We start from the raw sequence: 15,690 nt of genomic DNA, 5'->3' as shown, positions 1-15,690 counted from the left end.
CAAATTACAAACCCTCAAAAAACTCAAACCCCTTCTCTATTTCTCTGATTTCCGTACTGTACTCCAATCTATAATTTTTTCGAAGATTGATTACTGCAACGCTCTCCTCCTTGGACTTCTTGCTACCCACATCAAACCTTTACAACTCCTTCAAAACGCTACTGCACGCATCCTCACTAATGTTAATAAGAAAGACCACATCACTCCCACCCTCATTGATCTCCACTGGCTTCCCATTCACTCACAAATTATTTACAAGACCCTTACCCTCATTCACAAAAGTATTACTAATGAACATTACAACTGGTTAAACCCACCTTTCCTCCCTCGCACCTCCACAAGACCTACCCGTTCCTCACCCCGTGGAACTCTAATTTCTCCCTCCATAAAATCTACGAGACTTATCTCCACTACCAACAGAGCCCTTTCCCTCGCAGCCCCCACCCTTTGGAACTCTATGCCTCTTGACCTACGCACCGAAACCTCCACACCCACATTCAAAAAGAAACTCAAAACCTGGCTCTTCCTCCAAGCATATCCCCAATCATCATCACTTACTAACACTCTAACCCTATCTTCTTCACTTACCAACACCCCCCTCTCAGGATCAACATCTAACACTTACCCCCTCTAGCCCTCCCCTCCCGCCCTCCCCCCTACTCAAAAAAAAAAAAAAAAATCAGTAAGGAACTATAAATGTTTCTCTTAACCTTTGTATATAAAGAATGTTATGTTATATAACCTCATATATAACCTCACCTCAACGAGTGTTGTATTCGGGGTTATATAACTTTGTATATAACCAGTGTACATAATGAATGTTTCTCTAAACCCTGTACATAACCTATCCCTTTGTGTCATTGTTTACACCCTCCCCCCACCCCCTCCCTTGTCACGCCTAATCTGAACCCCTCCCTCTTCAATTTATCTAGTTTTTGTTCTGTTACTGCGTTCTTTTGCATACTGTTCTTTGTAAAGGCTATGCCTATATATACTTTGGTTGTAAGTTACTTGTAAACTGACACGATGTGCAAACGGTTGTCGGTATATAAAATCATTTAAATAAATAATAAATACACGCACATTTAAACTCTGGAATTTGTTACCAGAGGATGTGGTTAGTGCAGTTAGTGTAGCTGTGTTTAAAAAAGGATTGGATAATTTCTTGGAGGAGAAGTCCATTACCTGCTATTAATTAAGTTGACTTAGAAAATAGCCACTGCTATTACTAGTAACATGGGCTAGACTTAGTTTTTGGGAACTTGCCAGGTTCTTAGGGCCTGGATTGGCCACTGTTGGGGACAGGATGCTGGGCTTGATGGACCCTTGGTCTGACCCATTATGGCATGTTCTTTTGTTCAGTAGCGCAAGACAAGCAGCCTCTAATGCTTCTTCTGAATTGGAATTTGAAGATACACGTCCCTCACATGCAGAGAGTTGAGGAACTCCTCTTTCTGCATCACCATGATCACCAACTGGATGGTTGGCTTAATTGTGCAAAGTCCTTCCAAGAGGCAGGAATTAGGTTGGATGGTCAACCTTGCTAAGATCAATTTGCAGCAGTCACAGGACCTGTTGTGTGTCTCAGTGCTCGAGCTGATACGACCTCTGGCCAAGCTTGGAGAGCCATGTCTGTGAGCTTCCAAGTGGCCAGCTTGGGGTTATTATGTCTCTTATGGTCTGGTCCTTGAGTGGGTGCAATTGATGGCAGAGACATTTCATACACTGATAATGGTGATGTTGAAGACGAGGAAATTTCTAATTTCTTAGCTTACATGTGAATAGGGAGAATTTTGAATTTAGTGTTCTAAGTGTCGGTTTGTGCCAGGATGTACCTCTGTGCCAATTTGGATTTATTTTGGAATTTCTACAGGAGGGAGTGTCCTTAGTAGTTTAAGAGTATTTCATTCTGGTTAAAGGGGCTGAATTTGAGGTCTATTTCATTTGAAGGGTCAAGCATATCCAGTCACCTGTTCAGATTTCAATTCCTATTTGAGCTTTTAATCTGGCTCTCTCCTTTTGTCAGAATTACAGTTCTCTTTTATTACAAATGTTCCCTTAAAGACAGTTTCCTCATTACCAGCAAGGTGGGCTTCGGAATGGCAAGCACTCTCTGGTTGGGAACATTTTCTCATGGTTTCTTTGGCTGTCATTCAATTTCACACAGTACCTTCCTTTCTTAAAAAGGTAGTGTCAGGCTTCTACATGAGTCGGTCTATTTTTTTGCCTTCACCAGGCAGGAAGGCAGAATATGCGCTGTTTCTTCCCTTGGATATGCAAAGACACCTTGCATGTTTTTTTCAAGGTGGCCACAAGTTTCCAAATTCAGAAAATCTGTATGGCGGGATAATGGCCTCTAGAACAACTATGGTATGATGGATTAAGTAGCAGATCAAGAATGTGTATGTGGAGGATACTGGCCTCTAATGGAGCAGATTCAGATGTATTCCACATGGGCGCAGACCGTGGATGGGTATCTCCATTGGAGATTTGCAGAGCGTCAGCTTGGCTGTCAAGGCACTTTTTTTTTTTCTGGAAGTCCAGGTAAAGAAACTCTTGTTTGCCGTGGCAGTATGGTGAGGTCACGAGCAGCATCCTGCCCTATGAGGGAGTAGCTTAGGTACATCTCACAGGGAATAGACTGGCCTGTACGGATGAAAAGGAAGTTGAAATTACTACTTACCTGATAAATTTCCTTTCTCTAGAACAGTCAGGGCAGTCCACGCTCCCTCCCAATGCTGCCTTTTGTTTGCGTGTTTTAGATTTTTTGGCAGTTTGTCAATAGAAAGTACATGAATGCCGTATCAGTCAGAATCTAAGGACTTGGTAAGCATGGGGGGCGGGGGGCTCTTTTCCTTTTCCCCATGTTTATCCTTCCTTCTATTGGTTTCCCAATGTTTACCAGCCTTGGTGCTTTGGTTAGCCTCATTTCCTTATTTTACTGGAAGTTTAAAAGAAAAAAAAAGCCAAACTAACATTGATGAAAGTTCCAATCCACTTTCCATATAGCAATATTATTTGAATCATGTAACCGAAAAATTTATTGGCACCTTCTAGATAATTTAGAAACCAATACAAACTTATTTTACGTGCCTATCTGTGAACAGTTGAGATGGTATATCACTATACGACGGTATAGAAAAGTTTTTAAATAAATAAAATTTATGGTTTTAAAGTTGTCCACAAATAGCTTTTACAGAATTTACTGGCAGGCTGATGTCAACATGGAGGTATGTGAAGGATGACATCAGTGAGCCTTTGATCTCTTATCTCCATCTGCTGGTTGGTGTGCATAACCTACTGGTAATGCACTGACCTGAATCTTTTAGAGGAAAGGAAATTATCAGGCAAATAGTAATTCCACCTTTTGAGGCTTCTAGTTTTGCTTTCCAGGCAGCAGTTTGTAATTGCACTGTGGACGGAGCAGGGTTGCATCTTTTTCAGATTGTACAGGAAGTGGCCTCAAAGGTGCTGCTGTAGAGTACACAGCTCAGATGGAACCAGTGTGGCCTTCTTGGCTGATGTCTCATATGATTTGGTGTGAGCCTTAATTATGGCAGCAAGGCACTTGCTGTGGCTGAGTAATTGGTCAGCAGATTCAATCTCCAAGACTGTTAGTTTACCTTTAAATGAAAATGTTACTGTTTGGAGAGTATCCGAAATTTATAAAGGCCTTGGGGGAATCTAAGGAGCCTAGATTACAAGAGGATAAGTCCAAACGCACTGGCGGTCATTGTTCAAGAATCTGTTTTGGGATCCGAAGCGAGGAAGGTCAGGAAGGTTGTCTTCTCAACAGCCTAGAATTATAGTAGATTTTAGTCCTTTCATAAGAGGTAAAGACACTGGTCATTCAGAACTCTCGGTGAAGGTTTGGAGACCCAGTCTCTAGTACAGGTATTAGTCGGGTGTTTATCAACCTTTTACTGAGTGAGATTCAAATTAAGTCAGATCAGTGGGTTCTAGAGATAGTTGAGAGCAGCTATGCTATGGAGTTTGGGTTTTTTTTGCTCTCTTAGATGCTTTTATTGTGTCCCCTTATGCCACTCAAAAGGCGGAGGGCTATACCAGAGACACCTGAGCGACTTTTGTTAGGAGCCAAGGTTCCATTTCCTTTTCATCAGAGGCCAAGGGAGGTACTTAGTATACTTATAGTGCCAAAGAAGGAAAGGACATTTCATCCAATTTGGCATCTAAAAAGGTATCAGAGCTCTAGGATGTCTCAATTTGAAATGGAGACTTTAAAGTCAGTCATGGTGGTAGTGAGACAAGGGGAATTTCTGACTTCCTTGGATCTGAACAAGCATATTTGCATATCCCAATAAGGGAGGACAATCGGAAGAATCTTCATTTTGCAATTCTGGGAGATCATTTCCAGTTTTATTCCCTGCCTTTTGGCTTGGCCACTGCTCCGAGAATGTTTTTCCAAGGTGGTGGTTGTGGCAGTGGCTCTTTGTTGTGAAGGAATTCTGGTGCATCCATATCTGAATGGACAATTGGTTAATTCGGACAAAGTCGACTCAGGAGAGCATGGCTGCTATGTCCAGGTGGTACAATTTTTGCAAGATCTATGCTGGGTGGTGAACTTTGGCAAGAGCAAGTTGTCTGTCTCAGTTATTGGAGTATCTAGGGGGAAACTTTCGACATGACTCTAGGTCAGGTTTCTTGACCAAAGAGAGAATTCTGAAGCTAAGAGTAAGGTGAAGTCCTTATTGAGAATCCGAGGCCCACAGCTTGGGAGTATCTACAGGTTCTGGGCTTCATGGCAACAATGTTGGATCCTGGTTCCTTGGGTAAGAGCGCATATATGTCCCATTCAGAGGGCCTGATTGTCTAGATGGTCTCCCCAGTATCAGGAGTATTCCCAGACGCTGGTGCTTTGAAAGGAGAAATTTGGAATGGCAGTTGATTCCCAAGAACCTGGAAATAGGGGTAGAAAACCGCCCCTCATGGATTACAGTAATGGCCAACGCCAATCTCATAGGCTGCCGGAGTGCACTGTCAGAGTCCAGTAGTTCAGGGTTTTGTACACTGGAAGAGAGTAAGTGGTCAATCATTTGGAAACAAGGGCAGTAAGATTGGTGTTTCTCCATTTGGCTCCTCTTTTGAGGGGGCAAATGATCAAATTTCTTTCAGAAAATGCAGTGGCGGTGGTGTATGTGAATCACCAGAGAGTAACCAGGAGTTTCAGGTGGCCCTGGTCGGAAGGCTGTTAATGGAGTGGGTAGGGGAGAATGTAAGGATGATCTTGGCAGCTCACGTAGGGGTAGAGAATGTATAAGCGGACTTTCTCAGCCAGAGCTCTAGATCCCAAGGAGTGGTCTCTGATGGAGGAGGCATTCTTCCTGATAATGAACAGATAGAACCAGTGATAACCTTCAGCAGTTACACAAAGGAAAGAAACTTTTTCAGTTGAAGAAAGGAAAAATGTTTCTCAGGGTTGGGCTCTCTGATTCAGAAGTGGCCAGAGCGAGGTCCGCTTTGTGATCTGCTGTGGCTGTTAATAAGCAGAGTTGTGCAGAGGATTTCTGAGCATCTGGGCCTTGTGATATTTGGTTGCTCCTGATTTTCCCAGGTGGCCCTGCTAGGCAGATCAGATAAAGATGTTGGAAGGGAATCTGCTGGTATTTCCTCTGTTCAGGGGTTTCGTATTTCAGGGGCCAGTGTTTCTTCATGAGGAACCGAGAGAGGTTGTTGTAATATTCTTTTTACAAGCAAAAAAGACCTCCACTTCTTTGGCATATGTGAATGTGGACAGTTTTTGAAATCTGGTGTGAGGACAGAGGTCTTTGTTACCTTCAGTCTTTCTTCAAGAGAGCTTAAAAATAAGGGTGTGTTTGATTTGTTTGATTTATATTCTGATTTTTTTGGCACTTCAAAGCAAATTACATTCAGGTACTGTTGGTATTTCCCTATCCCCAGAGGACTCACAATCAAATTTGTACCTGAGGCAATGGGGGTTCAAGTGACTTGCCCAAGGTCACAAGGAGTGGCCGTGCCCTAAATTCTTTGAAGGTGCAGATAGCAGCTATTGTTTGTTACAGGAGACATCCAGGAGGTAGATCTTTGTCTTCCTATTCAGATGTGTCTTGGTTCCTAAGCGAGGTGAAACACATTTGACCTCCCATAAGAGATTTGGTCCCTTCATAGGATCTAAATGTAGTTTGGGAATTTTTTTTACCATTGAGGAAAGCTTCAAACAAGCTGCTTAGTTTTAAGGCTGTGTTTTTGATGGCAATCTGAATAGCCAGACAGGTCTCTGAGCTTCAGGCTCTCTTGTGGGGACCCCTTTTTGAAATTTACAGAAGCAGTTTGTTTGTACTGTGCCTTCGTACCTTCCCAAAGTGGTGTCATTCTTTCGTCTTAAGTAGTGCATCTGCCCTCTTTTTGGAGGAATGTGTTTGGGGAGAACTAGGATCAGCTACATCATTTGGATACAAGGAAATTTTATTGAGATGCTTGAAGATGACTGATTCAGAAAATATGACCATCTTTCTTCCTTTTTTTCATGGTTGTAATAGAGGTGAGGCAGCTTTGAAGGCTTCTGTAGCTCACTGAATTAGAGGTTATAAGAGAGGCCTACATTGACAGAGGCTTCCCTCTTCCTAAAAGCTTGAGGGCCTATTCCACAAGAGCACAAGATGCGACTTGGACTGAGCTACGTTTAGTGTCACCTCTAAATATTTGCAAACAGCAACTTGGTCTTCACTGCAAGCCTTTTTTAAAATATCATCTAGATGTCCGAGATGGGAAAGAATTAACCTTTGGTTCGACAGGGTTGACAGTCCTATCCAGTTGAGGGGTAGCTTGGGTACTTCCCATGCATATGAACTGGTCTGGCTGTATAAGAGGAAGGTGAAATTATTTCTTAGCTGTGATAATTTCCTTTCCTTGAGTCCAGCTAGAGCAGTCCAGAATCCTCCCTATCTGCTAAAATGTTTCATCCCTTTATTTGCTATTTGGGACCTTGCTGAAGAGTTAGGTCCTCACAGATAAGGAACTAGATCTTGTTCTTTGTTATAAAGGTTTCTATCTTTTCCTTTTTCTACACGTTTGATTTCAGGAAGTCCTCTGGTTACAGGTGAGTTTGGTTTAAATTTTATTTTAGCTTGTTACGTAGAATACTGACAGGCCACGTGCAGAACAGGACCCTATATGGGGGGTGATGTCAGCAAACCAGTTCTGTCTCCATCTGCTGGCTAGGGAGCCTAACCCATGCATCTGGGCTGGTCTGACTGGACTCAAGGAAATGAAATGAAGTAAGAACTAATTTCACCATCTCTTTCAAGAGCCATAGTGTGCTCTCTGCTACAGGAGCATCTGGAAAGAGTGGGCCAGTGGAGAGGATGTATGAGAAAAATGGAAAACAGTGAGTGTGCTGCTTGCTAATTCTTCAATAGGAATTGGAGGAGGAGTTAGAAAGCCAAGCAGAAGAAAACCAGACTGAAATCTGAATGTTAAATGAAAATGACATTGCCTACACCAAATGTCATTCAGTGCAGGGTGTATGAATGCAACATTTCAACTTTGAGAGAACACATTTGAGCATGAAATAAATCATACAGTACTTAACACAGTAACTGAATGGTTTTTATAACTTTTATTTTTTAATCTTCCTCTCCCCCTTCTCACAGCCAATTCAGGAGTTAAGAGAGGTTGTCTTTGGTATTTTGGAAAATACCACCACAGAGTCCAAAGGTAATGCATGCTTCATATTAATTTATCAACTAGAGTAGGACCAGGGTGGATGGCTGGTGGTGAGATGACTTCTGCCAGTCTGGCTGCCTTGCTGTAGTTACAGATAAATACCATCCACTGCTCCAGTAACCTTGTGAAGTCGGTTGTAATGGTTCTCTGAGGTTAACCAATTTATTATATAGCCTCATAAGCTGAAAAGTGCAGAGATCTATTGAGTCCAGCCATCTTCTGACTACCTGACAGTGTGTGCTCTGGTAATCCAGAGAGAGGCAAAAATCATTGCATTTATAGTCAGCTCTGCAGAGGGGAGAGTGATTTCCTGACCCTAAATAGTAATTTTATTTGCTGGTTTAGTGCTTTCCCCAAGTGTTTAGTTATATCCAGCCTACCAATGTATTTCCTCTAAAAGCCTGTCCTACCTATGTTTTGAATTTTGGTGCTGCCTGAAAAAATGGAAGTACTGTTTATTTCTTTCTCTGGATCATTGATACAATATTAAACTGGGTCTTTCTAGTGGCTCAGTGGCAATGCATTTAATCCCTGGGATGGGTGGCTTGAAGATGCTGTATGGGCCGCATTCACAACCTATACATTTGGAAGGTAGCAGGGAGTCTATCACTTGGCCATTAAAGGTTGCCGTTGGGTAGATTTTAGGGCAGTGTTTCTCAACCACTGGTCCATGAACAGGCAGCGGTCCCCAGCAGCATTTTTGCTGGTGTGCAGAATGGCAGTCATTGCAGGAGGAAGCAGGCCCATGCTGTAGCCATCCTCTGCAGCCGCGCAGGTACTGGCTCCCACCTGGTTGCCCACATCCATTCTGTACCTCCCTATACCTCTGGGCCAAAATGTCCTGGTAGCGATTTCACTCCAGCTTTCATTCTGCTACACATTGCTGCTACTTCTGGGTGCATGGGCAGATTGCCTGCATGGTTCAGCTTTTCACTACCACTGGCAACAAACAGCTTATTGGATTAGTAAACTAAACATGAACCTTGGGCTCATCTGAGTCTGGAACTTCTCTCACACTTGCTGATTTAAACATAAAAGACTCTAATGGGTTGCTAGCTATGCAGTCTTGAAGGCTGTTGAAAGCACCAGACCTTTTAAAGAGGTTCCATCTTCCCCCCACTACCACCAATATGTTTTTAACCCCTGGCTACATTATCTTCTGCATTGTAATGGGTGCAAGGAGCACAGCTCCTGCGTCAGAATTCTTGTAGTGGGTGGCTGTGTTGAGACTGGGAAGGAGATTCCTGAAGAGGGGATGATGCATGTACACCCAGCCCAACTTGCACTTTATGCATGGAGGGGATCCACCATGCGCTTCAGCCACAGGAGGAAACCCTTTATTCCCTTAACTCTACCTGCCAGCCAGTCCACATTTTAAAGTGGTCAGCCAGCCAGTCCCTGGCACCAGAAAGTTTGAGAAACATTGCTAGCCAGAGTGCATTATGGTTTGATCCCTGCCGAAGAATACTTGCTGCAGCTGCTGGGCTGAGTTAGAAGGGATATAAAATCGGGACAAATCCCTGGATAGTTGGGAATGAAGATTCATGGCACCATAGCCTGTTAAAGGTCAGTTTTGATTTAGCTGGAAGCCCAAAGAAACAGAAGGAAACTGCCAGACCAAAAATTCCATTGAAAAAAATTGCTATTGTAGCCCAAATTGCAGGGAATTACACACATTTGTTATCTCTATGATATACATCTGTACTGGAGGCTCAATCCCAAGCTTCTGTCAGACCTCCTTGGCACGTCATTGAGCCAACCATAGAATATAATATTCCTCTGCGCATAACCCAATCCACCCAAATGGGTTATGCTTTGATTCCATGCAGCCTCATTGGCTGAAATAACACCAAGTTTCAGTGATTTTCAACGTTTAATACGATCTAGTTATTTTTATAAAAATATTGCAAATCTAAAATGTATAATTTATTAGTAGTTCCAAAATGGATTTAAATCAGTCAGATGCCCCTGTTAGGGTAAAAGGCTTGGGGCATCACCTCTGGCCTTCCTCTCCTCCAGAACGTTTTTCTGTAACTGTCTTATCTGGGCTTGCTTTGTCACTTGCTAAAAAGCTGCTTTGCAGCTCCCTACTTAAAAGAATGGTTTCTCTTCCACAGCAGTTACGTTTGAACCTCTTCCTGGTGAGGACATTGCCACTGTACCCAAAAATGCTGCAGCCAGTGAAACGACTTCTGAAGAATTTCAACCCTCCTACCTAACAAAGAAAGCGCAGGCTGTGAGGACACCCGGAGCCAATCTTGCAAAGGGATGGACTGCTGAACAGGGTTCATACCTAAGGTTGCAAGTTGGTGAAATCCCCAGGCAAGGAAATTTAAAACTCTTCTTATCAGAATACTGCAGGCTTTCAATTACCAGCCTGGAGCTTCCCAAACTTTTAGCAAAGTGACCCCATTTTAGCACTTAAATTCAAAGACTGCAGAGGACAAGCAAAACAAATTAGCAGAGGTGTGGTCACTCTCCAACAATCATGCTGCTGTGACTCTCCTTGCACTCAGTTGATCCTTCTCTCTAACCTGTTCTCTTAACCTCATCCCCTCCAGTGGACCCCCTTGCTCAATCTCTGCTCCTCCAGTTGATCGCTTCTTTCACTTCCCCAGCCCATCCCCTCCAGCCTTCTTTAGCATCCTCCCCAACTGTTCCTCCCACCCCAAGTCCTTTTTATAAACCCCAACTAATCTTCTGTTACATCCCCCACACTGCATCCCCCCTCGCTTTCATCCCCCATTCCCTCTCTCACCTCCCAGCCTTACCGCATCCCCTCAACTCTTCTCTTACATCCCCCAGTCAATCTTTTCTTTCCCCCCTCATACTCCACAGGGAGTCCCTCTCCAGCTGATCCAATCCTCAAACCCCTTCTGCATCTGATCCCTCCCTTCAAATGGCCCTTCTCCAAGCATCCACCTAGCCAAGGTCAGTGGCAATGTTTTCTTTCAAATCTGGGCACAAAAATGGATGACAAATGGTAGGAAGAGAGGGCAAGCTGATAACAGGAGCAACTTTTTTCTCTTGTGTGGGTTCAGCAGTGGGCGAGGAGAGTTGAGCAATGGCAGTCTCCACTGGCCCATGCACACTCAGCCCTCCCCTGAATCATGGTTGGTCCCAAGCCTGACAGTGATCTGCAAACAGCAGCAGAATTTGTAATGAAAGTCACCATGGGGCCCGTGAGCTACTGCAATCTCATAGGCCCTGCAGCGGCCCCAATCCTTCCTCATACTGAGCTTCTTGTTACCACAGAAACTCATGCAAGGGCAGAGACACTGCAGGGTCTGTGAGAGCATGTGGCCTGTGAGCCAGTACAGTCTTCCATTATGAATACTGCTGATGTCTAAAGATTGCTTGTGACCCCAGCTGAAAGTGGTTATCCCATTTGGAGACCTGACCGACAGTTTGGGAAACCATGTACTAGCCTCTCTCTGCCAATTCTTAGTCAGGAATGTTACGTTTTCTAGTATAGAGCACTCTTAATTGTTTAACTTTATACCAGTTTTTGGGGTGAATTCTTTTGTTGCATTATTAGGTATTTCAGAATGAGACTTGTACTAATTCTTATGATCTGGAGGTAAGAGGTATTGCATGCACAATATAGAAAGCAATGTTTAAATCCCTGATATGACACAGGATGACATCAGGTTGGAGATCTGGAAAATTGCATGGGATTTTGTCACTTATTGTGTTCAATGCAATAATTTTCAGGAGGCATTGATCAGTTCTCCTAAGACAAGCAGGATGGTAGTCCTCACACACATGGGTGACATCATCGGATGGAGCCCAGCACAGAAAACTTGCGTCAAAGTTTCTGGAACTTTGACTATATTGAGCATGCTCGGCATGCCCTATTCCATGTGTCCACGCGGGGTCCCTCTTCAGTATATTTTTTTTCCCCACGGAGCTTTTACCTTGTGGTTCGATGAGCTCATGGCTTTTCTTTAAGAAATTGCCTTTGGCAACTTTTCCACCATCCTTTTTGGGTTTTCTCGCGATTTCATCGAACAAAGGTTCTTTTCGGTTCCCTCTAGTCTCAGTCAGGTTTTTCAGTGGTTCGGTACTTTTAATTTTGCTTCCATTTCCCCTGTGGTGGCAGTGCTTCAGTGCCTGCCGGTGTCAACCGCCAGCTGTCACTCCTATTCACAGAGGGTGAGCTCCCATGGCCATCCCAGACAACAGAGCTCCCAAGCCCCAGCCAAATCTGGAGATGGGGTTTTGACTGGATTATATGGAGCATTTATTTATTTAGATATATATTCTGCTTTTTGCATATTTTTTTTTTAGCGCTTCAAAACGGATTGCATTCAGGTATTTCCCTATCCCCAGAGAGCTTACATTCTAAGTTTGTACCTGAGGCAATGGAGGGTAAAGTGACTTGCCCAAGGTCACAAGGAGCAACAGTGGGACTTGAACCCTGGTCTCCTGGTTCATAGTCCCCTGCTCTAACAACTAGGCTGCTACTCCACTGGCATAAGCCAGCCACCTGAAGCCCTGGTCAGGGGACAGGCTATGGTTCTTTGCAGATTGGTGGCCCAGTATAACCTTGGACTTTTGGGTTCTGACCATCGTCCGATAAGGATACCGATTAAATCTATTGGGTATGCTACTAAATTGCCCCCTTGCCCGTTTTGTGGGCCAATAGTGTATCAGGTAGTACTGTTACGGGAGCTCTCTGCCCTCTTAACAGCCAGAGCGGTCAAGCCTGTCCCACCAAGGCAAAGAGGGCAGGGGTTCTACTTGGGATGGGAGCTCAAGAAGAGAGGCTCCACAACCAGGGCTTATGGTCCGCCCAGGAAGCATAGTGTCAGATCAACTTCTGGAGCTCCGGGCGATCGGGTACGTGCTATGGGCTTTCAGAGTGACTGTATCAGGACAATTTTTCTGGACAGCCGATCAAGTTGCTATGTGGTATGTCAAGCAGGGAAGCACAGGGTCATACATCCTGTTTTGGAAAACGGTCCAGATCTGGTCTTGGGCCCTGTCCCATGGGATGGTACTCAGGACCATGTATCTGGCTGGAATGGAGAATGTGACAGGGGACAGACTAAATTGTGCCTTTAGACCCAAAGTGGTCTTTGGACCCAGGGGGTAGCAAACCTGATCTTCCGCATATGGGAGAGCACGGATGTGGACTTTTTCGCGTCCCCCTGCAACAGGAAGGTGACTCAATTCTGCTCCCCGTACAGGTCAGACGGCAAAACAGCCTCGGACGCCTTTACCCAACATTGGAGCAGAGGTCTTCTATATGCATATCCTCAGATTCCTTAGCAACGAAGACTCTTGAAACTTTGCGAGGACCAAGGGATTATGATCCTCATAGCCCCTCATTGGCCGCCATAGATTGGTTTCCACTCCTTCGGGAGTTGTCCATCTGGGGACTTCCCCAGATCTCATCATGCAAGATAAGGGCAGGCTGCAGCATCCCAACCTCCAGGTCCTGTTTCTCACAGCCTGGATGTTGAGAGGTTAATCCTGTTGACGCTCAATCTTTCTGAGGATGTCTCGAGTCCTGGTGGCTTCCAGAAAGCCTTCCACTAGAAAGTCCTACAGACTGAAGTGGAGTAGGTTTTTTGTGTGGTGTGAGCAGAAAGCTCACACCACACCTGCCCCATGCAAAAACGGATTGTCTGCCTTCTACACGTATCGGAGGCTGGCTTGAAACCCAAATCCGTTAGAGTTCATCTCAGTGCAATTGGCGCATACCACCGAGATGTAGATGGTGCGCTCATCTCTGTACAACCAATAGTTGTATACTTCATGTGGGGCCTGCTTAAACTGAAGCCTCCCCGCTGTGCCTTGGGACCTCAACGTGGTGTAGCTCAGCTGCTGAAAGCTCCTTTTGAGCTGCTGCGCTCTTGTGACCTGAACTACCTGATCTGGAAGGTCATCATTTTGGTGGTGGTCACTTTAGCGCGCAGGGTCAGTGAGCCCCAGGCCTTAGTGAGTTAACCACCTTATACCAAATTTTATCATGTTAGGGTGGTCTTGTGTATGCATCCTAAGTTCCTGCCTAAGGTGGCAACAGATTTCCATCTTAACCAGTCAATCATCCTGCCAACATTCTTTCCCAGGCCCCATTTGCCCCAAGCCGAACGAGCCTTGCACAGTTTGGATTGCAAGAGAGCCTTAGCCTTCTATCTAAAGTGGATAGAAGCCCATAGCCCACCCAACTTATTTATTTTGACAGGAATAGGTTTGGAGTTGCTGTTGCCAAAGAGACACTATCCAATTGGCTAGCAGACTGCATCTTAGGGGTCATGTCAAGGTTCATTCTGTTAAAGCCATGGCAACATGAGTGGGCCTACTTATGAGCAGATTCTGTGGAGGAGATCTGCAGGGCTATGACGTGGAGTTGTACACACATTAGCATCTCGCTACTGTCTGGATAGGGATGGCCGACGTAACAGTAGTTTTGGCCAGTCTGTCCTTTGGAATCTCTTTGAGGTGTAGAATCCAGCACTACCTGCCTAGGGCCCATTATTTGGGTTCAGGCTGTCTCCCCCTTTGTTACCAACAGCACTGTGGTCATTGTGCCCATTGGCACCTGGTTGGTGCTTGTTGGTCTCCTTTTGCTTGGGGAGCAGCCTGTAGCTAGGGATTCACCCATGTGTGAAGACTACCATCCTGCTTGTCCTAGGAGACAGCACAGTTGGTTACCTGTAACAGGTGTCCTCCTAGGACAGCAGGATGTTAGACCTCATGAAACCTGCCCACCACCCCGTAGAGTTGGATTTCTCCTATTTTTTTTATTTTAATTTTTATCGTAATTCTATGTTATGAGACTGAAGAGGACCACGCGTGGAATAGGGCATGCTGGGCATGCTCAGTATGCACAGTCAAAGTTCCAAAAACTCTGACATAAGCTTTCCTTCCTGGGCTCCATCTGTCACCAGTGTATGTGAGGACTAACATCCTGCTGTCCTAGGAGAAAACCTGTTACAAGTAAGCAACTCTGCTTTACTGGGAATCTCCATTGTTATGCTTTTTAGTTGGAGGATAAGTGAAAAGTTTGGGCAAGTTAGCATCTTTAATAGTGGTCAGTGGCTAGTGGTCCAGTATTTGCCCAGATAATGGGTTGTTTTTTTTGTTTTGTTTTTTAAATAGACTGCCATTTTGGCTAGGATCCTGTTCTGGGGGGAGAGGTCCTGTTGAAAGACAAATCTAGGACAAACATGATAAATCTGTTTAAAACATAATCTGCAGTAGTTTTGTGCTTCTCCCAACTATTGTAATCTGTGTGGCTTGGTGGGGAGGCAAGGAATTTGTGAGATGTTAGTTTGGATACGGGTTGAGGGACTGGGAATGTAACAGAAAAGTCTTGCGATTGCTGAACCCAATTAGAACAGATCCTTCATTTTGCAGCTGTAGTTTCTGTAGCTTGGTGAAGAGCAGTTTTGTAAAGAGCTGTTTTTCTCCCCATGCATATAGATTGAAGGGAAAACCTGCCCTCCAGGACCTGAAGTTATTGACCCCAGTGCGACGTTCTATACGAATCGAACGTTCTGTTTCCTGCTATCCAGAAATCCTGCAGGAGCATGATACTGTCGTGGGTTCTCTGAATGAGCTACTAGACTTGGAAGAAACTAGCTCGTTTGTGTACCGCCAGAATGAAGCCCTGCCAAAGGAAATAAACACTCAGATCCTTGGACTGTAGCTTGTCTTTCAAAAAAAAAAAAAAAAAAAAAAGCAGCATTCTCAAAGGACAAGCAGGATATGAAGTCCTCACAGCTAGGGTGACCACATCTGATGGAGCCTGACTGAAGATGTTTACTTCAAAGCATTTAGAAGCTGAAGCATTTAACACACTCTATTGAGCATGTGCATTCCATCCCAGCATTGTGCAGGCCTTTCACTTCTTCTTTTTCCAAAGAGCCAGATAGTTGGGTTTTTTCTCTCTGATGAAAACATTGAAACATTTTCAGTGTTCTTCCTCCTCCAGATTCATTAGTTTTTTGGTCCTCTTAAGATTATTAGCTTTTT

General features: G+C 44.4%; 1 protein-coding gene across 1 annotated transcript in view; it reads left to right on the top strand.

Moving 5' to 3' along the window:
- The window catches only part of CKAP2L (cytoskeleton associated protein 2 like), a 79,515-nt gene extending 64,096 nt beyond the window's left edge, over positions 1-15,419 (top strand). The window contains exons 7-9 of the mRNA XM_029604241.1: positions 7,632-7,695; positions 9,822-10,026; positions 15,139-15,419. Of these exons, the coding sequence (XP_029460101.1) occupies positions 7,632-7,695; positions 9,822-10,026; positions 15,139-15,364 (495 nt within the window). The 3' untranslated portion in view covers positions 15,365-15,419. The remainder of the gene's footprint in view (positions 1-7,631; positions 7,696-9,821; positions 10,027-15,138) is intronic.
- The last annotated feature ends 271 nt before the right edge of the window (positions 15,420-15,690 follow it).

Source organism: Rhinatrema bivittatum, chromosome 5 (genome assembly GCF_901001135.1).
Source record: "Rhinatrema bivittatum chromosome 5, aRhiBiv1.1, whole genome shotgun sequence".
Lineage (NCBI taxonomy): Eukaryota > Metazoa > Chordata > Amphibia > Gymnophiona > Rhinatrematidae > Rhinatrema > Rhinatrema bivittatum.
This window is presented reverse-complemented; position numbering and strand designations above follow the sequence as displayed.